Source organism: Mycteria americana, chromosome 1, assembly GCF_035582795.1.
Source record: "Mycteria americana isolate JAX WOST 10 ecotype Jacksonville Zoo and Gardens chromosome 1, USCA_MyAme_1.0, whole genome shotgun sequence".
Classification (NCBI taxonomy): domain Eukaryota; kingdom Metazoa; phylum Chordata; class Aves; order Ciconiiformes; family Ciconiidae; genus Mycteria; species Mycteria americana.
In genome coordinates, this window is record NC_134365.1 from 69,472,668 (window position 1) to 69,499,635 (window position 26,968).

The window sequence follows — 26,968 nt, forward strand, 5'->3', positions numbered from 1 at the left end:
TATAGCATCAGATCTGTTTATCTCAGCAGTCTCCCCTGTAATCCAGAAGCATGTGGCCCACAGCTAATTCTATCTTACTCCAAATTCAGTTCTTATCTTAGTAACTTAAGTATCTATTCTCTCCTAATTCTTCTGAGTAAAAGAAAACCAGCCACAGGGGAATGTCTCTACCTTCTCATTATATCTGGGTTCCTAGTCATGCAATGTGGCAATGGGCAGCTGTTCCTTGTTTATCACTTTTTAATAATTTTGCTCAAAAGACAGTAGAGAAGGTATTTTCTAATCTTTTCCCTCTGGTCAGCTATTGTTTTCAGTGCCTCCACACCTGTGCAATAAGGTGGTTTCTGGAAACTTGTTTTTCTCAAGTGTCTAAGTCCCTTGTCCTCTTTATTATTAATAGTGACTGCAAGTTTTAGTCTCTTTTTTCCTTTCTTCCTTGTTGCAGATCTCATTAGTGGAGTGGCTTCAGCTATATCTCACGTACTACATGATGGGTAACATCATGGCACACTGCCATACTCCTAAGCTATCTTGGCTTTGTATTAAGGCAGCATTTGGGCCATGTACACACAGACTGGCTCCCTGGAGCACCCTCCACAGTGCTTCCTTCCTCCTGCCAGTGCTTTCCCTCCCTGTTCCATGAGAAGGAAAGGTCATACTGGGAAGGAAGACAAGCACTTTGTAGGGGACCATCATTCTTGTCCTCTTGTAGACCACCAGCCTCTCTTAGTCAGGGCCAGTCCGGCACAGAGAAAAGCAGGAGTGCCTGCTGCTCCCCTGCCCCTTCCATACAGGCACACAAAGTAATAGAAAGAAGGAGCTACAAAAAAGGGTAAATTAACTTTCTGATACTCACTATTTCATCCTGGTCTTCCCATTCCACTTCTGAGAGATCTACACTGTTGTAGTTCGGCTTAGGCTTCAGTTTCTTTCCTTCTTTATACTGGCGTTTATTTAAAAAAAAAAAAAAAAAAAAAAGAAAAATAGCCAAGTAAGTGGCTAGATAACTTCCTAAACTAACCCTTTAAGAATTGATATCTAATTTGAAAAATAGGGGTGTCTCATTTATTCTCTGACTGGGAAGGCAGCGTTTGGCTGCAAATGCCTTCTCGGTCCATGCCATGTATTTCTTTATGTAGGCACTGTGGGGCTAGGACAGTTCAAGTGGGAGAGGCTGTTCCAGGAGCAAGGGACAAGCAGGAACACAGGTAAACTTGCAGGTAAAGGCTACAGCCTCCTTTGTGAGAATATTCTTCTAAATAGATCGGTACAATACACTTGCCTCCCGGAAATCAGGTTTTCCCCGCAGCTAAGAGTGTAATCCCATTAACACTATAATGCCAGCAGGAGATCTTTTCTGGTGGGACTTAGACTTTGGCTCCACTGACAGAAAGGTAGGCTTTTCACCTAGGGCTGACTGATGCAAGAGAGCTATTTCCCTGTAATCTTCTGGGTGAAGGAAAAGGTGTGAAGCAGGCTAAGAGAGGCCAATTTCAGGTGGAGGATAAAGCAGTGCTCTTGCCTAGCTTTGCCTTGCCCCATCCTGGAAACGCAATGTGTCCCTTCTCTTCACCTAATGAAGTAACTACCTACGCCTGTGCTGTCCCTGTGCAAAGCTGCCTTTTTGAAGACAGCTGCTGTGAAGCCTTGTGGTGGCACTTTCTCTTGCCAGTAACCACACTAACGCTTATAGCTGCACGCAGGTGGATTTGTGCCGACAGGCACGTGTATGAAATGTAAAATCATTGTGTGCCTGGGTATCTGAGTAATGAGGCCAGCTGTGTTTTTGCAGACAGATGTCTGGTCTGGAGCTCCAGGTGGCACCGCGAGGGAGAAACGTTGTCCCTGTGTCCACTCCCTCAAGTCCCAGAAGGTCTTTGCAGCCTGCTGGTCTCTAAATTGTCTCTGACTTACCAGTTACTAAGAGTTGTGGTACTGGACCCTGCAAGCCTCAGATTCCCAAAATGTGCAACACTACAGCTGCTGGGTAGCTATTACTGGGGTGCTACTCATGCTGAATCTTCGTGTAGGAGATACGCCTGAGCGACGGGAGTTGTTTCTTCAGCCCTGCAGTGAAACCTTGCATGGATGCCGATACACGTGCACCCACAGTACAGCAAGTGCGCACAAATACAGCCCTCGCATGCACTCTTACGGAGAACAGACAGGCAGGGTACCTTACACTTCATACACATGTGTGTGTATACATCTGTGCACGTGGAATTGATTTCTCTGTCCCTCGTGCTCCTGGGTGCCTATATATCAGAGCCTGGTAGCCTTCACAGCTCAATAAAACATGAGAAATCAGGAGCATCCCTGAAAGCCACTGCTTCCAAGTAAGCAAAGGTTCTCAAATTCACAGCTATACGTACCAAAGGACGGAGGTCTGGGTGTGAAAGGATGTAGCCGTTGTTGGTGTTCAGAAAGGCATATCCATGGACACCCAGCTGGAGAAAGATGCATTAGAATAATTAGTGCTTTAGGTAGAAACACTGTCGTGTAATGGGTGCCACTGATACCCTGCCACCGCCAATATCCAGAAATATTTTCCTTTTAAAGGTACTGACCAGCAGAAAATAGGGTCCATCCCAAACTGTATCCAGATTTATCTCTGGATCTCTGGCCGCTCTCTCCGAGCAGGCTGACTGTGCTTGGATGCACAAAAGGATGGGCAGGTAGTTGATTCGTGTACACGTTCAGAAAAAGATGCCCTTCTAGAGTCTGATTGTCCTCGTGGACAATTATCACCCAGAGGCAGAATAAGCTCTCCACAGCAGGCACAGCAGTGCTGCACATAAAATGGGCAACGGTAGGGAATGTCGTAAACAGTACAGAAACAGCGGTGACAGGTCTGTATGCCCATCACTACATATGCACAGCAGTGAATGAACAAGTAAGTATGAATCTCACAGATGGCTTCCCTGGAAACCCGGTTGGTCTTCAGAGGAGCTCTGCATTACGTTTCAGTGTTGGCAAGACCAGACCTAGCTTAGGCCAACTGTACAAGCCTGTAGTCTTAAAATGCTTTTTAAGGAATAGCATAATCTAACAAGAGCAGACACTGGCTGACCTGATCTGCAAGAGATTTCCGAGAAAGCAATTACTCGGAACAAGCCCATATATAATACAAATTCCAGCCAAACCCTGAGTTGCTAAAAACCCTCTGATAGCCTACACTTGCCAAAAGAAGAGGTGTCTCAAGGAAAACAAGAATGGCTAAGGTTTCTATCTTCAAAAAGTGTTGCAACTTTATATTCCTACAGAGACAATCCTGGAGGGATAACAATAGGGAAGTGGGCAGGTAATTCATTTACAGTCTGTCTATGCCTTTTTGGAGGGAATGAATTCTGTTTCACACATTCCAGATCAAAACTTTGGACTTCTTCTATGTGAAAGAGTTTTTTGCAAAGCACGCTGAGCTGAGCTCAGCGTGGCAAGAATGAATCCAAGACATTGGATCAGGACTGCAGCAAACTTCCTTGTTGGCCTATTAAAGCTGAAATTTCCCGGCCCAGTAAGCGCAATCATAAATGTATGAGCTCTCAAGGGCTGTAACTCTGGAACTGGTCCTTTGTAACCCATATGCCAGGGGATTCAAGTTGAGGATTCTCCTAGGTTTCCAAACTGGTCTGGAGTTGGAAGAGCTTCTGGGAAGTCATGTCCTGCCTCTGATATAAAGAAATCCTTCAGATTAATTTTCCCTCCTTCCCTGGCACTGCTTGGAGGAAAGACCAGTGCGCAGAAGAAAGATTATTGTGACACATGGCCTTTGAGTGACATGGAGGAAGGAAGATGAAAAAGTGTTAGTCTTACAGAGAAAATAAACGTGTATAAAAATTGAAGCTCCTAGACAAGGTTCCCCCAGACGCAAACGAGCTAGCTTTTGCATGCTCAGTGCATGCACCCCGACATTCATAGATCCTGGGTTGCCTGAAGGATCGTTTCCTACAGCTGCATGTGAATGATCTGCCCTGCATCCATGTCTGGAAGAGCCACACAAATTCATAGCTTCTGACAGCACTTTCAGTCCCGTGAGGCTTCAGCAATCAGATTTTGGACAACTGCCTAACTGCTAGTAGTTGTCTGATAGTTATTCAAGATAAACTAAAACTTGAAATGATGGCTCAAATTGCCTGGTTTCGTGGTGATCCTCAGATGTGCTTGCTGTCTGCTGGTGTGCAGACTGATTGAACAAAAGGTCACTGCACAGAATTTACAGCAGAAACCAAACTAAACAGTATATCTCTGGGGGGGTTTCCTGTGGATGAACGTATTTTTTTAGATATATTGAACATAGAGCTAATGAAAAGCTGTTGGACTAACAATTCTGGAGGGCAAATACTCTATCTAGGTACAGCACAAGCGAGTGAGAGCCAACTTCCTGTGCACTGTCCTGCCAAGAAATCTTCATGCTGATCTGGAGAAAGGCATGACAGAAAAGTTGGCTCTGTGTAGTCCATTCAGTCCTCAGTTTTTCTGCTAGGAATATTGACAGTGAAACTGGTTTATTTTTTGCCAGCTGGTATGGCAGCTTTTGTCCACTGGGAACTGGATATAAAACTTTAATTCTTCTGAGAGAGTCTGTCAGATCTGTGTCATCTCTGAGGGATCTAGGTTGGTGACCATCAAGGTGCAAAGGCTCCATGACCTGTTGCCAGTCTACTGGATCATCCAGTCCTTGTGTTTCTGAAGCAGCCTAAGAGAGCTTCTAATAGTGAATGATTTCCCATGTGCTGTATAGAAACCACACATCACCACATCCAACATCTCTTGCTTTATGCTCATAGTTCTTCCTACAGACAGAGGAATGATTTTTCAGCCATGCCCATGGAAGAATGACCAGTGACTTAGCCATGCAAAATAACAAATTGCATTATCTCAGTCTTACCTTATACCGTGGAGCAAGTTTTAACAACTCCCTCAGTGGTACATCAGAGCCCACCACTCCCAGGAGAATGCCATGAGATCGCTTAAAAACAAAGGAGAATCCATTTTCAGAAGCAAAACTTTGGTAGCTCTCTACCTGACTACACATTACGGCCTTCCTACTAGTCTTTCACATGTTCTCTCTCTGGGCTTGTATGAATATATTAATTCAAAACCAACTAACATGCCTCAGAAAGTCTCAAGGATTTGCTCCAGTGTTTATGGAGAGGAACATTTCTACGCAATACTAGTCAGCATTTCTGACTATGATTCAGAAGTAACATAAAATCATGACAAGAAGTTTTGAGGGCAAAACCCTGCATTCAGTAGGCTGTAAATAACAGTAAGGGCAAGGCAATCATGCAGAACAGCATGGATCAGTTGATAACTTGGGCCAACTAAACCAAATATCAAATACAAAATTGTTAACCTAGGAAAAAGGAATGCAGGAAATCCCCTGGAAATTGGGAACTGGTTGTTTAATAAGCATCCGGGGAGCACGATGGAAAAATGACACACAGGAAAAATTAGCACAACGCTGCAGCGCTGTGCTAATACAGTTTAAGGCCAGCCTCAGGTGGAGAAGGCAGACAATTGTTTGTAGGACCCAGATGAAGAGTTTATCCCTTGTACAGCAATGGTAGGGTACTGTCCACCATTTTAAAAGGATGCCGAGAAACCAGAAATGGTATGGAAAAGAGTGTCTAAAGGGTTTTAAAACCCAGAGGAAATGCCCTTATCAAAGACACCTAAATTGTTCAACCTTTTTATCTTATCAAAAGATAGGCAGGTTTGACTTTATTGCAGTGTAGAAGATGCTTCCCAGGAGAAGATACCAAAGGGTACAGGCTTTTTAATCTAGCAGAGAAAGCCATTATGACAGGAAGGTGAGGCCAGACAAATTGAAAGTGGAATTTAGACACCAGTTTTTAACAGAGAGTGAGAAACCACAATGGAGAGCTCAGGGCTGGATGCCTTTCTTCAATGACACTTTTGCCAAACACAGGTTACTGGGCTCATGAAGGACCACCTATATGAAACGTAAAGGTCTGCAATAAAATGCACAGACTAGACAAGGTAACGATCTCTTCCAGCCTGAAACTTTATGGGTCTGCGAATTAGGCTAGGTTTGAAAATGGAAAGGATAAAACAGGGAGAACTGTCATATTTAAGGGATATTTTGAAGAAATAGCATTCAGAGGAAATGACAGGCTATCATTTTGTCAGATAAATTACGAGCCGCACATCCTGCCAGAGGTCTACCGCAGTCCCTAATGGCCAGCTCTTCTTTCAGAGACCCATTGGCTTGAAAACCCTGCAAAGGTCCACTGCATCCTTTCACCTCTGCTGGCTGGAGGGAGAGCGAAGCCTGCATTGCACTCACCGTCTCGTTCTTTTTGCTGAAGACTGGCATAGCCACTGTTGTCATGAGCAACAGACTTTGAGCCTGAGAAGCAAAGAGCTGCCACGGAACAACGAGCAGCGTGTTAGCAAATGCAATACCACAGATAACCCGAACGAAAGGCACTGGAATTCCCAAGGACCCCAGGTGTTGATTACAATTAGCCACCTCCTTGCCTCCCACACCCCTCTAAAAACAGATGGCAACACTTTTCAATACTCTGTATCCAAGAGGATCGTGGGATGGATGCTTGCTCGTGTGGGGTGATGAGGATGGGATGAAAGCCAGTGAAATGTGTTGAAGCAGGAGAAATTAAAGAGCTGTTTTAATGAAGAGACAGGAACCTGTAGAAGCGGTGGCACAATTTATACCTGCCAAGCATTGGGAGTGTAGACATGAGCACTTATGCAACAAGTGTAAAAACCACCAACACAAGGAGCACACAATAGAGAAAAGCAACACAAATATGAGAAAAATCACAAACAAGACATCATCTATATTGCAAACACATGAATACCACGAATGAGAAACGCCACAGACAAATATTTAAAAGGCACAAATACACACAGAGCCTGCTTATATATACTTGTTACTCAAGCATCTAAGCTTAGGAAAAACAGAAGCAAAATCGTGATCCAAACAGATACAACATGGTGAGCTATCTCTACGGGGGATACAGGACATGCACGTGTAATGGGGTAACAGATGCTCCCAGTACTGCAGAAGACAGATGCTCTAAAAACACGCACGGAAGGAGGTAAAACACACAAGACACAGGCAAAGGAGTCTCCCAAACATGCCTAGTATCAAAAGGGCCTAATCCCTCGATGCCAGTAGCATCCCCCTTCCATCTCTCATTTGGTCAAGTAAGTAGCAAGGCAAGAAATGACCTCCTGTGTCCATTGCTGTACATGCTAGGAGCCATAAAGGAGCCAGTCAATAATCTATGCAGTTGCTTGATGGAGATTTCAGCCTGGTATCTTGAGTTACTGGTCTGGATGATTCTGCCTGGAAACTTCCCGCTCACAGCAACGCTCACACCAACACACAGCAAGGGAACCTCTCTGGCACTTACCAGACATATGGAAAAAGAGATGTGGTGAACTAAGCTACAGCACACCTAACTAACACAGACACCCCTACCTACTCTGAACCAACAGCACAGCACAGCTCTCCAGTACATCCAGCATTTCCTCTCCTCTTCTTGTCAGTGTAAGAGGGCTCCTTCAGTGCTGCAGCCCCCACCCCCCTCCAGATGTACAGGCCAGCTGTGGCCGTGAGCGCTGGCACTGACACACCAACTGGCACAAGGGAAACAGCACGCTCACAAAACACAGGGGTGCATTTACCTCCTCAGACTGTGGCAGCTAGTGAGAGACACGGATGAACAGGTGAATGAATACACGAATGGAGGAATGGATCAAAGATGGGAGAGGCTGGGGTGGAGGAAGTGAATGGCAAGCCAAGCCCAGAGGTAAGAAAAGAAATGCAGCAAAAAACCGTGCAGCAAACAAATCCCCGTGGCTGCCTTGGGAAGCGTGACACCACACACCGGTGCCAGGGGTGGCATGCCTGCTATTAGAATAAACTTGTTGGGTCGCTACTAGCATTTCTGGAGGTTTTTCTTAGCACACTCAAGTACCATGTCCCCAGCTCTCACTTGGCACGGCTCCTGCAGCAGAAGACATCCCCACGTCACCCTCACAGAGCTAGTGTGCCACAGCTGCAGCCTCAATGGTCAGCCACAGCACAGAGGTGAGGGACGGTCTCTTCCCATGAGAGTATAGCACCTATGCACCGTGATGGTGCACGCCTGGCTGCCTTGGAGGTATTTCTTGGGGTTTGCGTGGTCTTGACTCTGAACACAGGATCAAGCACCATCGTGTGTGACCTGGACTTCCGTGTTTCCTGCTACAAAGCTAAGCTCAGTACCCCTAGTTTTACTCCAACTCAGAGAGTTCAGGTTTCTCACTGTGGATCTTAAAACCAAAAACTGTGGGTTCTCCCCAGAGCTGTGGCAGACACCCTAAAGCTGCTGCTGGCCAGACCTGGGCTAAGAACTTCAGTCCCACAGTGGGATGGGAATGTTCTCAATGTTTCTAGAAGATTTTTCCCCTCAAATAGTATAACAGTCCTGAGACCTCAGGTTTGTTTCTGGAAGAGAGGAATCTGACTTCTGATTAGCTCTGTCACACTTATGCAGACACTTCTCTGGGGCGAAGAGTCGAGTGTAGGCAAAAATCTTTATCTCCCTGAAAGCACAGAGAGCCCCAAAAGAACTGTAGCTTCCTCTTTCTGCAATGTAGAAAGGGATGGAGACGAAGATTAAGGAACATCTTCTGTTTGGGGAAGCGCAGGGGAAGGCTCCTTCAGTGGCAATCTACTCCTTTGTCCTTCCCTTCACTCCTTTGAATTTCAAAGCTGCCTTGGCAACACAACACCGTAATAGGACCTGCTCATGGTCCAAATGTCTTAAGTCTTCCTGTAGGGCAGGCCTGAGACAAAGCAAGGGGCATTGGGAGTGCTGACTATCTGGGTCTTTTGCGGTATGTCCTTTACCCACAGGGCTAAGAACAAGGCTACTGTGGCGATGTTAGGTCTTGCTAGCCCAAGGAACGAAAGAGTGAGCCTGCTTCCCAAACTGAGATGTGTATCTTTGAGTGGCAAGCAGTATGCGGTTAGCTACTGGGCTGGAGGAGATAAATCTCTGCAACCCGTATCCTGAGCTGTAAATAATCTTTCCTGTGTATAATCCTTTAGAAGGTAACCTGCTTTCACAGAAGCACTACTTAAGTCATGCTGTGCCTGTGTGATTAGTCCTGGGCTCCTGGGTCACTGCAGATTCAGATGTGAGTCTACGTACACATCTCAACTCTAGGAGTGAGCAGAAAAGAAATATTGTCTGTCTCAGCAGAGCCAGAGACCAGTAATTTCTATCAATCAACCAGCTCCTGGTTTTACAGAAGTTTCAGGACTTTATTTGGTTCTGATACACCAGATATTTAGATGGGAAGCTGGGACAAGTTGTATGCCTAACATAATAGCTGGGTGTCTAACACCTTTGCCAGTTTGGCCCATAGGCCATACTGTTTGCTGACTAAAGATTTGTGCTGTAGGTCCTTACCGCACTGTCCATGTAGGCTTCAGTCCAAATAATGTCATGGTCGTGGTTGATGACCATGGGACGGCTGAGCACGTGCAGGTACTCCATCACGTTCTCCTGGACATCCGCCAGCGTAGAGATCTGAGTGTAGTAGCCTTCATGGAGAAACAGAGGTGTGAGTCACTCTGCTAACACATCTTCCGTATTTTTAAATGAATGTCTGTGCAGAGCTAGAAAACTGCATGTCAAAGACTGTATCCAAGTTACCTGTCTTCAGAGCTTTCTCCCTGTGGATGGACCCATAACAATCTAACACTACAACAAGGAGTAGAGGGGAAGAATGTCTTTCGAGTTATGAAAAGGCCCTCTAAACTAGCTGCTTAACTGGTTAGAAACACTAACACAGTGTACTGTCACAAGGACTCTTGTCCTGCTTCTCACCACATGGAACTGATTGGTTGTACTTGGTATAGGACGGAGTATGTCAGATAGATGGAAAACTTTTGTTATCACTAGGAAAACACTGCCATGTGAAAGGGCTCATCATCTGATAAGCTTTGTGATGTGGAAACAGATTTAGTGTGCTTGAAAACAAGGACTACAATAGCTATACAATGTGTTGAAACAGAAGAACCAAAATCAGTGAGCTTTCCACAGAGTTCAAGTCTGCTAAGTGAGAATTCAAGTGCAAAGACCCTATTTTTGTTCTCTGGTTATTCAGGAGAATCCATTCTCACATTTTTATGGTGAACCAACACCACCATGAATTCCCTGTCACTAATCTTTGGTTTCTGTTTCACCTAACAAAACCTAAAAATGTTATGTGTGATTCACAGTGCTAATAGATGAACATTTGAGCCTTGAACATCCCCAGCTCATAGCTCACATTCTGCAGGCCAGCAACTCTTGTCTGTCAATTATTTTCAGCAGCAAATGCACCCATGTATTTCATAGTCTGTTGGAGCTACTGCTCAGACAGGAAGAGTCGATATACCTAGCTCCCAACTTCAATCTTCCCTTCCTTTCCCTGTTTAAGAAGGATACTGATGTAGCAAGCATTGCTGACTGTCTCCAGATACACTGAGGCCAAGTCATGCCCAAACAGGGAAGACTTTTTTTCCTCTCTTCCTTTACCCTTGCAGACTCTTATAGGGCTAACTGGACTTTTTAACTGGCCCCAAATGCATAGAAGTGACTCACCTACTCTGAATGGGTTTTCCCACTCATGCCATTTCATGCCAGCTAGAAGGAATATTGGTTTTTGGGGTGGGATTAACAAGCTATTCTGGTACCTCAGTGAAACCACTGGCACACAAAGAATTTGGCCAGGATATAGAGGTTAACCCACAGATGTCGTGAAAAATGCTGTAAAATCTTTAAAGAAGAGATGTTCATTTTACATCTCAGCCAAAAGATGTCAGGCTTTCTGACAGAGGTTTAGACAGATTTTTCAAAAGCCAGCAACTGGGACACAATAAGCACAGGGACTTAGGTGGACTACAGCCAGCACGGATCTCGGTCATAGCGTCCCTTGGCACCGTGACAGGAAAATGTGGTGGCTCAGCACGGAGGACCTGTGTTAGTTGGACACAGGCAGACTTCACGTGGACTAGCAGGGTCTGCTTTTTCCTTAGGTTGCCTTCCCACCGAGGGCTCATGGGCCCCAGGTGTAGCGGGGAAGCCTTAGAGGGGTCCAGGGCCCAGCGGCTGCAGCCCACGTGAGATGTGTGTGCTTGGGGATGGGGACCCGTTCCCATACGGCACCTTTGTTGTTGCAGGCAATCCATTTCACGTTGGGGGCAAAAGTGACCTCCCGTCCAATGAGGTAAGTGAAAACCCGGACCTGGGAACAAGAACGCAAAGACAGAAGAATTAGGCTGTAACGTGCTACCAAATCCAAATGGCCGAGGTTTGGCATCCTGCTGTATACTGGTGTGAATGCCTGTTTGTGATGCATAGCAATAGCCCTGCCTTCGCAGAGACAGCAGCCTCTTGCTCCATTTGTTTCGCATTTTATGGGCTGGAACTTCATTTCCAATTACAATAAGCCCAGAAAGCCAAGTAGCACCCGGGATCGTCTGAATAACAAGGCAGAAGTGCAAATTCTGTTTGATTTTATGATAGCAGCTCTGCCAGGCACTCAGCAACCACATGCAGAGAGGTTTATAGCTCACAGGAATCCTTTACCCAGGAGAACAGCTGGCCGCATGAATCATTTAGAGAAAGCTTCCCCATTTCTCTTGTGTTTGACCAACAACAAAAGAGCCAATCCTGAAATAAACTGCTTTAACAGCCCCATGCTCTGGTCTCTCAGTAGCCTGCTTCTCTCCCTGTGTGCATTGCTGCTAGCTGGGATGAGGTAAACAAATAAATCAGGAGGGTTTAGGATGAACCGTGGTCTGTTCCACTTTCACAGTCTGCTCTGCTGGTACGAGCCTGTAATCACAGACCTCAAAGTAAATAGGGCTGGAAGGCACCTAGAGAGGTTGTCTGGGCTATTCCCCTGCCCACCATAAGAACTGGTAATAGCCAAACCTTTCCCAAACAGGACCAATTATAAGCAGTCATGGATGGGATTAAAATTCTTTGCAAGAGTTTTTTTTTTTATTATTTCAAAATACTCAGCTCAGTCTTGATCATGTTACCAGGAGAATGTTGTGATTGCCCACACCTTTAGAAAACGAAGTATATGAAAAAAAAAAAAAAAATCTTCCCTGACCTACAGATATCCATTTGTGATCCTACCACCTCTAAAATTTCCACAGCAGGCTCCTGCCTGCCTGCTTTGTTTTGTGTTTACAGCCGGATGCACATGGGTATTGGAGGACGTGAATGCTCCGCTCTGCCCGTCGTCCAGGCTCACGCTCTTCTATTCCCACCATAGCAGGATAGCACCTTTCCTCGCCCTTTCTATTTATCACTTTCCAGACAAACCTTCCGATCTGGCCAGTTGTATTTTTCAAACACAGCTTCATAATCCTCCACTGCTCCGTCTGTGATCAGCATGATAGCTTGGTTACACAAGCCTCCTTGACCGGCGTCTCTGAACTACAAACAGAGAGGAAGAGCATTAGTTATCTCAGCACAGGCCACTTCTGCGTAATTGCAGCGTATTTATTCATGATGAGCCAGATCCTGACTTCTTCTTGCAAATCACACTGTGCTCAGAAAGAGCTCTGCTTAAATAAGGACTGCGTTTGTATAATGCGTATAATTTTTTTATTTATACAGCCCTTCCTAGCACATGTGGACACAGGAAGCTTTACAGAAGTAAAATAATAAGGAGAAAATAAGTGCTGTGGAGGAAGGGTGTGATTCCCTGCTGTCTCACATCTTGCACAGTCGCATTCGGTTATGCAAAACAACGATAGACTGACCATAAACACTGAAATTCTGTTTTGACAGCAATAACTGTCACTTTTTATGGCAGCAAATGTGAAAGGAGGGGGAAATCAGACTCATTATTTCAGGGTAAATCCATCAATCTGCCAAAAAAGAGCAGAGAAAGGCAGGAGCACAAGAAAAGAGAAGGCTACTGCCATCAGAACTGAAATAGGTTATGAATGTGCCAGATAGAAAGGCCATACACTGTAACGACAGATGATCCGTTATCTGTGCGTAAGTGGTATTTAAGGTAGAGTGGAAGTATGCTGGGACTCTGGTATGAACGTTGATGTGCTCCCCAGGACAAACGGCGAGGTGCTGAACAGGCGTGCTCTTACAGGCAAGCCAGACCCTGCCTGTTCAGCCAGGAAGACCGGCCTTCGAATGCTGCTTATCCAGTGCTCCTGCAGGCAGAGCCACTTGCCTCTCGTGCCCTCGGTTACACCGGTTCTAGGGAACCGAGCGCCTTACGCAGCACCAACGCAGGTGTTGAATTAGCAGTCGCCAGGGGAGGTAGCGGAGGACATCAAGGCACAAAAATGAGCAGCTGCTTTGCTGCGGCTCCTAGCTCAGTGTCGGTATGCACGTCTCCTTACACAGCGTCTCACCGCTCCTATGCTCTGAGCAAGGAAAAGTCTAATCAACGAAGGAGGGTACAGAAACTGATGCAGAGTAAAAAAAATATGGAAAAAGGAAGATATGACAGCTCCGCACAAGAGATTAATGAGAGGCAATGGCATGAGATGGAGAGCGTACGGGAGACTAATTGAAGGGTGGCTAAGGTTATATCAAACAGCAGCAATTTTAAACTGGCGAGGGTAGTTATATCTTATAAATGAGGAAAAGGGTATCCAAGTGGCAAGACTAATTGCATAAAATAAAAGCAAGCACTGGATGGGAGAACAAGAGCACAGGGCGTGAACTGGGACTTTTTAGATGTTTGAGTGTTCAATTCACAAGTCCTTTCTGGTTTGGTAATGCTACGTTAGGACAGAAGGCAAATGTCTTTACCAACACAGATGGTACTGTGGTTCCATTGCAGATTAACATCATGACCATCGATACCTGGAAGCCAACTCCAAGTCCAGACTTCCCCAGTCATTTCACCACTCCTACAATTACTTCTGGTTGTCCCTTATTATGAAATTACCTGGTTCAGTACTAATATCACCATAATGTCTCCTTCCACCAGCATTTATGTTATCAGTCCTGCCTCTTTCAACATTACTCTTCATATCACTGAAGTACCTGTTACTCTACTCCATGCAGTAAGCATGGATTCAACAGCTTCTGAATGACCACACGTATGAACCCATCTCTCCCTGTCTCATGGTAATCCCGTTACTTGTATCACTGACCAGAATCAGCACAGATGATCACGAGAGAGAAGGGTGGTGTAATAGGGTCATTTCTAACTAGCTGTTCTCAGGCGAAACATCCACGTGAATCAGGATGCGGTGGTTGGGCATGCTCCTCCTCTTCATATCACCAGAGCAGCACATTCAGCGGGGAGAGAGCCTGTACCTCTGCTGCTGTGGTCATGCCAACCCAGGAGTGGGGATCTCCCATGTCCTTCTCTACAGAGTCCCCAAGGTCTGACATTTCCAGTGGTCCAAAAAGCTTCTACACCTTGTACCATGGGAAAAAAACCATCAATGCTACAGGGGTAATGGGAGCTCCAGGAGGGGTCAGAGCGCACGTGCCCCCTGCTCAGCAAGGGAACTCAGGGCAAAGGCTGAGGGTGCACAAGAGGAACAGGCACGGGATGCTCTTAGGTGCAAACGAAAGGGGAAAAGCAGTTGATAGTCACATGGGATTCTGCTGCAGACCATCAGGTAGGAAGAAGATAAGGAGTCCCAAGTGAGCTTTTCCTAGGACAGAGATCAACTGCATGCAGATTAGCAGAGAGAACGGCTAGTGTGCGTGTCCGTCAGGGAGGCATAGGGTTACGATGGTGCAGGAGGTGCTGTCAGAATGAGGCTCAGATCACAGATTTGCAAACCTTGTAGTTATGAAAGCAGCTTATTCCAGACTGTTGCAATCTACAACATGTTTTGTTTAGACGATTATTAAATTAACACTTAATTAAGGTGACCCACAATTTCAGCAAACTACTTAAGACATCTCTTCATGTAGCTTACTTCAGACCTCATAATACTGAGAAATTAGATGCTGTATCAGAACCAGCAATCTCCTAATTACAGGAGTAGATGATATTTTCAACAGGGAAAATGAGATCATCAGTGTCATAGAAATAGAGATTAAAAAGACAGATTTGGAAAACAAATGAACAAGAGGTAATCCCTGATTTTTAGGTCCTTTTGTGGCTGGCTGCAGCTGTAGCAAACGATCTGACAGCATTCACATCAAGCTCTGAGCATAATTCCCTGCTCTGACTGAAGTCTCAGGAATGTGAAAGAAGGGGAGATGAGGAACAAGATGTCCACAGAACAGATGTCTGAAGAGATACGGGCTAGAGCTGCGGTCGGTGAATGAGGCACGGAGCTACATGTTCTCCTGTATAACTTTGGTCACGTTGCCAGGAGTAACAGGCAAGATCTAATTAATTCAGGGTCATAGTCTCCTGTACTCCCTTGTTTGCTCATTGCCATTTACTTTGCAGTTATAGGCTGGCACTAGTGAAGCAATAGGAACATCAGCATAGCTCAGTGATGCACAGGCACGCACGCTGATTATATATACATCTGGCTAGATGACTGAGCAGCCCCTCTCCGTCTCTTCCTGCCCCATTCTTATGCAGACCTGCCTCCAGAATTACTGAAAATTCAGCCTTAGTGGAAAGTGTCTCATGGGTAGAAAATTAGCAGTAGAGAACGAAACAGAGAGCCAGTGAAGAAGAAACGAGAGACAGCATTAAGCAAAATGGCATAAACTGGTAAACAGGAAATCCTGAGCTTTGCATATCCTGAAACATATGCTGCAGAATCCAGGTCCATAAAAATGCAAGTGGAATCCAGAAAAGATTTATAAACATTCAGAGAAGCAGCAAGAAAGGGAGTAAAAAGAGTATGTTGGCAGATGATAAAAACCAGAGGGAAACGGTCAGGCAGAGATACTTTATAGCCTCCATACTTCATCATCAAAAGGACAATATTGTAATGGCTGGGTACACGCTGAAGTGACAAGAAACAAAGAAAAGAATGAATGAGTTATAGGCAGGGTCACAAAGTGGTAGGGTTAAAGAAAAAGTTAATTGAAAGCATTTGAATAATCTGTGCTCAGCAGGAAGGGAAAGAATTGCAGAAGGTGTTGCTGAACTACTTGCCTCATGGGCTGAGATCTGACTGGGACTGTATGAAATCCCAAAGGACGAAGAGGGAATCAACAGAAAACATGTGTTACAAGAAGGGAGGAAACTAGATGGATAAATTGTCCTTAAACACCTAACATGTTGCTAGAAAAATTAGTAACACGGTCCTCTTGTGAGTGTGCAAATGAAATGCTTCCCCACACAGGTGGAGCATAAGAGGCCACAAACTCCTTTGATGACTCACATCAGCACACGGGTTCATTCTTTTTACGACACCAGTTTACTCAAGTTACACAGAATTTTTATGTCTCACTGAAATCCAGTTTGTTACCAGTTTCACCATTTTTCTCACATATAGACATTTTGGAGTGACCTACTCATAATTAACCTCAAAATTTGTGTAATTTCTGAGTTCAGCAGTGAGTCAAGGCACCATTAAACCAGCTTGGCGTTAAGATGAGACATCGTTCCAAGGTGGCCTCAGAGAGCAGAACTTGGGGTTTCTTTTCCTCCACATGGTCAGAAAATCATCAGCTTTCAAAAGACCTGCTTTGAGCAGATCCTGAGAAAGGAGGACCCATAAGAGTCACAGATTTTGTACTATTTAATCCTAAAAGATTCATATATAACAAATATATGAATATATATGTATGACTCTTAGGATTAGAGGCGCGTGTTTGCATATATACACACACATATTTGGCATGTCTATAAAAATATGTATCTTCACAATTGATGTACCTCGGAAAGGATAGTCAGAGGCTCAAATTCCAAATGGGAGGCTGAATAAAGGCTGGAGAGGAATACCACAGAGGCAGATCAGCTGGATAGGAATTAACAGTGTGACAGTGTCTGAAGAAACGTAGCTGTTGTCTTACGTTGTGTTAAGAGGACTATGGTGTGTAAAACAAGGAAGGTAATTATTCTGCTCTGCTTAGCACTTGATAGCTCTCGGCTGCAGCACTTACAAGCTGTTGGGAGGATGGTGTTTCAGGGAAGGCAGGCAGCCTGGAAGCAGCCGTGAGCAGAGCAGCGGCCAGAACAAAGGGGTATAAATCCTACAGGAAAAGGGTGAGAGGATGAGACGTGCCAAGCTTGTCGAAACAAAGAAGAGAAGATAGCGGTGAGATAGACTAAAACTTGATAAACAAGAAAGGAGCTCAAAAGATAGCACCTGACGCCTGAGAATTTTGAAGCACTTTATAAATGTATGCTTAAGACCAGGATTTCCCTGGGACGCATATTTTACTGGAACCACTTGGTGTGCGGCTAAATTGAAATAGAGAGTTTAAGTGGTTTATTGCGCGTGGCAGAGAGGGGCAGGGGAGGCTCTGGCTAACTGTTCTCCCGAAGCTGTTCTGCAAATTGCGTCACAGATTAAAATGTGCCCTGTTTACCCCAGACCATAATGGAGGAAAACAAAGACTGTGAGAGATCTGCTGCTCTTCAACCCCTCTCTGCTACTTGTACCTCATTGAGTAGGTGTCTACTGGGCTATTAATTCTATGAGCAATTGGACTGAGGAAAATTACCAGGGAAATTTTGCAGTCACTTTCATTACAGATATTATTACTGGTTGTCTATTGTAATCAGCAAAGCCTATTTCATCAGTGTGATGTAGCAATTTTCATTTTCATTCTCTTGCGTATGCTCCTGTGAACAATAACAGGACAGTCTGTGAGGAATGTCTACGATTACAAGCTGAGAATGTGAATTTTGTCTGACAGGAAGGGGGTGGCCAATTCCACCAAAGTTCCTCCTTCTCCCGCCTGCATGACTGCAGCAGCACGGATTTGTTTCAGGGTACGCTGATGGAAAATCCTTTCCTCTCTTATTACTGATATAGATCTAAAAAGTTCTAAGAGAAGATTTCAGAGAGTCCTTAAAGCATACGAGCACTTGGCAGGTGGTACCTTTTTGCCTTAAGCTGTGGTACTTGCAGAGCCTGGGGTCCTCCAGCTGGTGATATCAAGGCACTCTCTAGATGAGCCCTTACCAGAGAAGCTACGGTATGGGGAAAGCTGCTACAGGACAACAGGCATGTTTCTACACTTGCATGCCTATGTACATGCAGCCTCTGGCACTGCTGCGTGTGCACTGAGACACAATCTGTCTCTTCTGAATGTCACCAGGCAGACCGAAATCCTGGGATGAAGCTGCAGAGTGACTTGCAGGAGGTCCTGCAGGCCTCCTGCTGCACGTGCAGCTGTCCCACAGCTGGCTGCAAACAAGGCTCCCAGCTGATGGCTTCAGTGACCTTGGACTGAGGTCCCCTTTTGCTGAAGAGGTGGCAGTCGTGGTCCACGCTGCAGTGAATGACGCTGCGAGAAAGCTGCGACCAGTGTTACTGGGAAAGGAAACCTGGGTGGAAGAGATCTATAGCCCTGTTTTACACCCTTCTTTGACAACAGAGTTACTGTTTCTGAACTCCTGTTTCATGGACAGTGGTTTCCAAGATGCAGAGAAGCACGACAGCAGCAGTCACTGAGAAAACAGCCACCTTTCCTCATCTGCAGATGCTCAAAGGAAAGATGCTCAAATGCCTGAGCATCTCTCTCCTGTTGCCCTCTCCCCAGATCTGAGGTGATAACCAAAGGCATGAGGGAAGCAGCACCTCACCTTGTGAGTGAATAACATCAGAAGGACATCAGGTTTTATCACCACTGGGTTCTGTACTGTCTAAGAGCAATCTCGGAGCTGTTTTGAGCTCATTTGCCAAGGGAGAATCAACAAGGATCAAGATAAGTGATGACTACTTAAACTGTTGACTGCATTTTTGGTGCCAAATAGAGAGGAAAAATATTTTCTCTACCTGCCTAAGAATTTCTTCTCTAATACTGCATTGGAATTACATTAGTCCACTGGGCTGCATGGACATCACTCTCTCTGGAGGTATTTTTGGTCCAGCTATGTCAGTGGAGGACAGTTTTTTTTCCTGTCTCAGCTGTTCCACCATGTACCTTCTGTTTCCAGTGGGCATGCCTGGCTCAAAGTATGCAGGGTTTTATAGAGGTCCTGCCTCCTGGAGACTTGAGGATTGCCTAGTCTAGTGGGTGAGCCATGCCTGCCAGAAAGGAGGTGTGAGGTCTCCTCATTAGTGGAACCAGACCAATTTTGGTGTCTGTGCCTGGCACGGCCACTGGCTGCTATTTCAGCAGGGGCAAGCAGGCTTTCTTTAGGGTTATGCTCCGTTATTCTCCAGTGAGACCTTCAAAGCTGTGCTGGTTGAGAGAGCCTGCAGTTGTGCTGCATTGGGCTTCTTTAATCTGTTGTCACTGTACATAACCAGTACTACATTAGATATTAAGAAATCATTTTTCCTCTGGTGGAAAAAATGTTTAAGTATTCGGATTTGTAGAACACAGGCCTATATAGGCTCTGGATCTTTGGTTTTAAAGATAAAGTTAATTTTGTCATAAAGTGCAAGGATACAGGTAGATAAATCTAGCAGGCATCTAGTCCATATAATTGTTCTAGGTTTATATCGTTACTGCTTCCCTGGTCATCTCAGTAACTATCTTCCTCCAAAGCTGTTGAACCATTACTACTAGGAGCACTGCCAGCCTATTACTGCAACGCCAAGGCTGCACCACACTTCTCGGGTTGCCATTCAAACCATTATCCTTCTATTACCACTGACAAGTCAGCTCAGCTACCACCATCCCTGGGTTCAACTCTGATCGTGCTTGCACTGGCATAAATTAGGAACAGCATTAGCATAGCGAACGAACTTAAAGTTTCAGTTTGTAAAATAAGTAGGAGTGGAGAATCCTTCCCAGGGTGTCAGTGCCTCTAGCACGCTACCTTTAACATCAACACCATCATTATGGCCGCTAGCATCGTACTGTGTATGTATTTTTGTCAGCACCAAAGGCACTGGCATCTCGAGGCCAACCCCACTATAGACAGTGCCATGAGGAGGTGGGGGTGTTCAGCTGGTTCTTGGTCCTTTTTTTGTTAACATTCCTTAGGAAAAAGAGTTAAGCCGTATGTTTACCTCCAGGCTACTGAAGTCCCAGTTGTTCACATAAGGCAATGAATCATTTATGATTCTTATCACAGGACATGATCAGACTGACTGATTAATTCTCCTGTACCTGGGATTTCTTCCCAAAGCACTGATGCTCAGCAAAGTGACATTGAGATAAATCTGAAGCCTGAGAATAATCTTTCACATCATCATCATCTACTTACCAAGGCTCACTAATAACGTTACTTATGGCCAGAAAGGTTGCCCTCAGCTGATCAGTTATATTGTATTGCCACCATCTATAACCAAGGTGCCCAGTTGTGGGGCTCATTAAGGAAACACTTATGAGGCCACAGCCTTGCCAGCTCCCAATCCCTCCTGGGCAGGGATCGGCAGCCCTGGGCCATCACGCACAAACCGACACCTCCCCAAAGCCGGGTCACCCCTGCACACTGCCTGTTGCAAATCTGGGGCCCGTGAGATCAGCTCATACCACCTCCTGCCTGCAGCACCGTGAGGCATGTGCTAAGTCATTAGATGTAGAGGGGAAAGTAGGGGTGGGCAGAGACACTCGTTCCTGACTCTTACCTCTCTCAGGATTTTGAAGGACTCTGTCAAAGCCTTGTTCACTGTCCCCACTCCTTTTGCCTGCAGTTCATCTACCAGCTGCTTGAAGTGCTGGCAAGAAGAGAGGGGAAAAAGGGAGCAATGAGTTGCAGGCAGGGCGCTCCCTTCAACCAGGGGAGGAAAGGGTAGCCTGGAAAAGTCTGTGCCATTTGGCTCCTGATCCTTTGCCACTGCTGGCAGGGCAGTGCAGCACCGTGATGGATGAGGTGGGGAAGGCAAGTGGCCACTCCATTGGCAGTGCCATCGTGTTGCACCTTTGCCCGCACAGCCACAGCAGGACTGCATTTCTCAGCCTGTGGGCTGTGAACCATTGCCAGTACATGAACTATCACACAAGGGACAGAACTGTTAGAAATCGGACTTTCCCTTATCCACCCCTTCAGGAAAAAAAACCAAACCAAAACACTCCTGTGCATGCAAGAGCAACAGGATTGGGGAAAAAAAAAAAAAAAAGAATACTTGTCCACTACTTAAGAGGCATTGATCTGGTTGTAAATGAAACCCTTAGAGAGTGCTCTCCGCAAGATAGTGTCCAAAAGGCTTGGGGATCCTTTGGGAAACACTGCAGGAGACATTACGCTCTAGAGTCACATTCTGTGACCCAGGGCTAAGCTGGGAAAGAAATTTGGAGAGAAATCTGGTTGTTGAAGACATGAAGGGATGTGCTACCTCTGTGGTATTAATGTAGAGAGAAAAAGGAAGAAAAAAACCCCAGTAAGAACAGGTAAAAATATGAGTCAGCCCAGAGGGCGGTGGAGCAGCCGGACGCAGGCTGATCACCTCGGGGCTGCTGAGCCCCCCTGGATCAGAGCAGCAAAACCCCTCATCCAAGAAAGCTTGCTGGCGGTCCATCCTGGCAAAGGATCAGGCCAGGCTGAGAATGCATTCACCAGGAAAGGGCTGATTTTTCTCCTTTCTGAGGGCTGAGCATGTGGGATTTCAGAGATGGAGAACCTTTGCCCTCTGCACACTGGTTTTTTTCCACAGCAGCCTGGGCCAGGTCCACTCGCGCTCCGGCAGCGGTGGTGCCGAGTCTGTTGTGACACAGGGCAGCTGGTTGCTGCTGTTTAGCTAGCCAGCTGACCCCATGTCACAGCAGCTTCATGTAAGCAAAGGTGAACCACGGAGCCAGCACACGCCACTGAACTGGTGCCTGTTTCTGAAATGCAAACCCGCACGCTTCTGGGAGATGGTTGCTTCTTGTCCCTGGAGTTTCATGTCACAGCATCTTAACCCCACGTACTTCTTACGTTAAGAGAGCTACCTGAATAACATCGGTAGGAGCCTGGTACTCACCTCTCTGTTATCTCTGTCTGCTTGGACCAGGATACCCTTAAAACAGGGTTCGATAAAATGAACATAATCATTGTACTGCAAAGAGAAAATGAAAAGAAAGGGGTTGTAATGGGAGAAAATTCACAAAATGGGCTGAGTTTTATCTGGGCATATATACACCTACAAAGTTACCTTTTTTCCCCACTCACGCTGTAGAGATTTTCTCCACACTCTGTTAGCTTGTGCCCCTAGCCTGGCTTCTAGCACTATTTGCGCATATTTTTGACTTTTAGAGACCTTACAAGTCCCAAGTCACCAGCTGAACCTTGCAAGTGGTTTTGTAGCCTAATATCTGATGCCTCTGGCGCATGGCTGAACGATGACATATCGAGTTACTGCACGTCCACGGAACTGTGATAATTAGTGGGGTGTATGCTTCTAGCCCGATACATCTATGAGGTAAAATATGCCAGTGTAAACCTTTTCTGCAAGGTTCAGAAGAGCATAGTTCATAAGAACATGGCTAAGAGGCCACTGATGCTCAGCTGATCAATAGGAGCTTAGGTCAGACTATAATGTGTCTGAGCCAGTAGGTTCTTGGTGTGAGTACAGTAAAGGAATATATAATATATGCTCTTTCTGGGTTTGTTTTTGAAGAGGAGATGATATTTCAAACTCCTTAATGACTTCCCTCCATTTTTCTGCCAACACTGTTCACTCTTCCATCTATCCAGCCACATAAAGACACAACTGTCACCACAGGAGCTTCTAACTATCTTACACAATAAGAAGCTATCAACAAAAAGTAGACTTTATATCTCAGTGACCGTGCCCTGGCAAACTTTTATAGAAAGAAGCCTGGGGAAAGAGATGGTGCTTGAGTTAGCTTTGAAAATTAGGAGGGGAGCAGCCATCTGCCTTTAACCTGGCACCAAATCCCCCAGTCTTGGCATGGATCATGGAAAAGTTCTGCTTTCTGTGGCCAGTGCTGGTTCTCTGTGGGTAACCGGCCCATCCTCATCCTGGCCAGGGCTTAAAAAGGGAGAGAGTAACACCAAGGCAACCTGACCAAACTCCATGCAGGCCTGTGCAGATTGACTCTGAACCGGATTGCAGCCTTGCAGGATGTTGGTGCACAAAAAGGCATATGGTGGTAATTTTCTAGCCTGGAAACGTTATCCTGAGGATTATACTGCTACTGGACCCAAACACAGTATTATGCTATGCTATGCTAGGTGAATTTATTAGCTCAGGTGTCTCTCTACAGCACTTTGTTACCTGTTGCAGTCACATCCCTAAGTAAGCAAAAAGACAGTAAGCAAAAAGCAAAAAGATGCAGCTGACATCTTCCACGGGGGGGGTGAGATGACTTAGCAGCCACCCTGCTGACCACACGAAGGTGACTTCCCAAGGGTAGTTGGTTTTAATCCCCCATCCAACATAGGTACTAAGTGTTGTAGTTACGCCACTGTAACGCTTGTAGAGTGCTAAGGAGACTGAAGGGTTGGTATGAGGCACAAGACAGACAACTCAGCACTGGAAATGGGACATACTTACTGCAATGATGTTGACAAAGTCATTTTCTCCCAGAGTATCTAAAATGGTGACGATGGTGTGTTTGGCAATGGTCATCCGCAGGCCCTTCATGCTCCCGCTGACGTCCACAATGATGACAATGTCCTTGGGAGAGGTGGCCGCTTGGATGTACCTTTACGAAAAGAAGGGGAGGAGGAACGCTGGGCGTGCTGCTGACACATGATGCTAGCCACAGCATAACACGCACCACGAGCACAGCTATCCCGCAGGGTCAGACTGCGTCCGATGGGTCCCTTCCTACCAACCTGCCTCTCCCGCCAGCCCCAGCATCTCACTTCCCGCCTTGGCAAGAGCTGGGCCTTCTGCAGATGTATGTCCAGATTCAGATGAGAGCGACAATTGCTAAAGCCTCCTTTCGCCATGCTGAGTAGACTGAGTAAATGCCTCACATTTCTGGAGTCTGAACAGCCCCATCCCTCCGGTCACAGAATTATAAGGAGGAAGGGACGGACGAATGTACACCGGTGGCCATTTCCATGTGGCATGTGTTAGATGCCCTACGGAAAGCTGGCACTGGCAGGTGGTAGGGCTTCCTAACCTGCTATTGCCTTTGTTTACATACCCCTCGTCTCTCGCATGGGACAGTAACTGCTGATCAGCAACTCACCAAGGTGTCATCTTGGAAAAGAGGGAGAGAGGAAGACTGAAAGGTGCTTTGGCCAAGTCTCTCCAAAACTCTTACCAGCCACGATTTCTGCAGTCAAAGGAGATGACTCCGTTCTCATCTGGTAACCACTTTATTCCTGAAGGGAGCAGCAGAAGGAGCAGTCACCACACACAGACAGGCAGGCATCTGCTCCCCGCTCCCCAGGCCCCTGCACTTCTGCTGTTCACTGCTGAGACCCAGCTGCCCTGTCGGGGCATGCAAGTCTGGCCAGCAATAGCAGCAGCCATTCTGCAGAAATACAAGCAGAGCTGCATGGTCTCCCGCAGTTCTCAGTAAACTGTTTATTAAATTTCCTATTAAAAAAAGGTACCTAGGCATTGTCTGTTCAAATTGGGGGAGCAGTGGCACTTACTTTGAACTTTCTGCCACTTTGATGTAGTTCTCAACAACATCTTTTTCTCCCCAAGGGTGGTTGAGAGCATAAAAAAGCAGCAGCAGTGACAGGGACGTGTCCCAGATTCCCTGCTAAAGGCTCTGTTCACAGTCGTCTCTGCTTTCCCCTTCCACAACACGTGACAGGTCACAGAACAAGGGCATGCAGCCATCTGACAAAGGGGCCACCAGGCCAAGCTACAGCTGCGGGGGATCTCGTGGGTTCCTCCGAGCACGGGGCCTCCCTCTTGCGCCGTGACCTTACGTGCCGCTCGCAGCTGGCGAGTGGATAAGTCAGGCCGACCAGCTGCATTTGCCATGTGTGGCCTTGGAGATGGAGAGAGGCTGTGGCCATCACTAAAAGCCACAGGGGAGCATGAGGCAGGGAGCTTTCTGCAGCCTCCCCACTCCACCTGCAAGATTCGCAGGTCCTGTATGGTGTTTTGTGAGCTTTTTGGAGGGCAGCCTGCCCGAGGCGCACCCCTGCAAGCAGACTCCTCTGGGGTTGCAAGGGCAACATGCCTGAGGGGCTAGCCCACTTGGGAAAAAGGGGTTTATGCCTGCCACGGACAACATTCCTTCAGCCTAAGTGGCAGGAGCCTCTGCACTGAGTATTTTGCTCACTGCACCCTGCCCTTCGTGGGGCCACACTGCCCCCAACCTTCCCAGATTGGGCTCTTCCATGGCACGGACCCTGTCCTGCAAGACTATAGCGTTATGCTGACAGAGCGAAGCTGATCTCTGCTCTTATACCTGGGTAGAGCCTGAAGAATCCAGTGGAGCTGCCGAAGTACTGCCAGGTCAGCGTGGGATCCCTTTCAAAGTTGTCCACAAAAATAGGATTCAAGGCTTCTGACATGTAAACACCATTCAGGATGTCAGGGTCTGTGGGGGAAAGAATAGAAAAATGGGGAAAAAAGTGTGCAAAAGAGGGGAGGACACCCAGCACCCCCAGCGGAGGAGGGGGCTGGAAAAAAAGGCAACCCCAGGAGGAATGCAGCCTTGTCCAAAGCTTTGACATTGGGCAGGGAACCGGATGCATCATTCAAGTAAATCCTGGAGGGCAGGTCACCACTGGCCACTACAGGTGATCTCAGCTTGGTCATACGCTATTATCCCCATTTCTCTTTCCAGCCTTGCCTGCCCTTGGGCATTACGTCTGGTTGGAAGAGGGCTCCAAGAGACCCAGGAGCACCAGCACTGTGCGGAGCACAGCTGGTACATCACACGGGCAGGACTCAGCTGCTACCGAAGAGGGGACATGTGGCTGTTGTAAGGCAACTGCCTAACGCACCACTGAGTGGAACAGCCTTTCTACAAAGAGTGTTTAAATTTATGCTAGATGTAATTACCTAAGACAGAGAAGCTCTAGGATTTACATGCCGTTTCTCTCTCTCCTCTTTTCCCCAACAATTCTTTATTTTCTTCTTTGCCTGCCCTTTCTTTCACGAAGCCTGAGCTGTCCTCCCTTGCCCCTGATCTCATCAGAATCAATAGGAAGTTGCAGGCTTGCAAGAACTCATAAGAGGCAGTGTATATTTGGTGTCTGTGTTGACTCATTGCCTCAGGAGACCAAACAGAGCAGCAGCAATAGAAACAGGGAATTATAAGAAAGTGGTCATTGTAGGATTAACTGTATTAATGTTGAAAGGGATGGGGCTTTGACCTACCGCTTCCTGTTTAGTCACTTTACTAAAGGCAGTTTCGGTCAAAATAGGGGAAAAATTGAACTGTGACTGCCCAGTGATGAGGCCAAAGTAACTCATGCAGGAGAGGAGCCGGAAGAGCTGTGGAGAGTCAGGCGTGCAGCTGTTTGCAAGAGAGGGAGCGAGGACTGCCAGGCACTGCTCCTGGGAGGAGCCCCGGGCATGGCAGCAGCCCTCCTCCTCCTCCATCTCCTGCTCACCCTCCAGCCATAGCCGGAGCAGCTGGATTGTTTGTGTCAAGCTGTACAGGCAAGAAATCAGGTAGCTGGGCAGTGCCCCTCTGCTGTCTCTGACAGTGGCCATTTGGCCACCTCTGTCTGTATGCTGCTGTAGGCAGCAGCCTACTTTGTGTAGCTCTGCTGTAGCTACCCACAGCCAGCTCTGCTAGTGGCTCCATTGTGAGCAAGGTTTTAGTGTCTGGGGCTGTGAGAACAGATGGAATTAATTTAAAATCATGGGAGAAATAGAACTCCCTCTATTGTCCCTCTAAATAACATAGCAGTTGTGAGCACAGTCACCAGAGCCTGCCCTGTCTGGTCCTGAAGATTGTAAATGAGCTCCATCTCCGAGAGAAGTAATGGTGCTTTTTTTTCTTGCCAAAATGTATGCAAGGGGAAGAGCTGTTGGGGAGGCAGGGAAGGAGCCAGTTCAGGCAGCTTCAAGTGTTGG

The 26,968-nt window shown here is 46.5% G+C and overlaps 1 protein-coding gene across 1 annotated transcript in view; it reads right to left on the bottom strand.

Moving 5' to 3' along the window:
- LOC142411134 (voltage-dependent calcium channel subunit alpha-2/delta-4-like) overlaps nucleotides 1-26,968 on the bottom strand; it is a 125,508-nt gene that overhangs the window by 81,941 nt on the left and 16,599 nt on the right. Inside the window, exons 6-17 of the mRNA XM_075504488.1 lie at nucleotides 25,347-25,478; nucleotides 24,237-24,297; nucleotides 23,516-23,666; nucleotides 21,980-22,054; nucleotides 20,645-20,734; nucleotides 12,366-12,479; nucleotides 11,196-11,274; nucleotides 9,453-9,586; nucleotides 6,311-6,388; nucleotides 4,889-4,969; nucleotides 2,373-2,447; nucleotides 857-943 (exon numbers count right to left, since the gene is read on the bottom strand). Of these exons, the coding sequence (XP_075360603.1) occupies nucleotides 857-943; nucleotides 2,373-2,447; nucleotides 4,889-4,969; nucleotides 6,311-6,388; nucleotides 9,453-9,586; nucleotides 11,196-11,274; nucleotides 12,366-12,479; nucleotides 20,645-20,734; nucleotides 21,980-22,054; nucleotides 23,516-23,666; nucleotides 24,237-24,297; nucleotides 25,347-25,478 (1,157 nt within the window). The remainder of the gene's footprint in view (nucleotides 1-856; nucleotides 944-2,372; nucleotides 2,448-4,888; nucleotides 4,970-6,310; nucleotides 6,389-9,452; nucleotides 9,587-11,195; nucleotides 11,275-12,365; nucleotides 12,480-20,644; nucleotides 20,735-21,979; nucleotides 22,055-23,515; nucleotides 23,667-24,236; nucleotides 24,298-25,346; nucleotides 25,479-26,968) is intronic.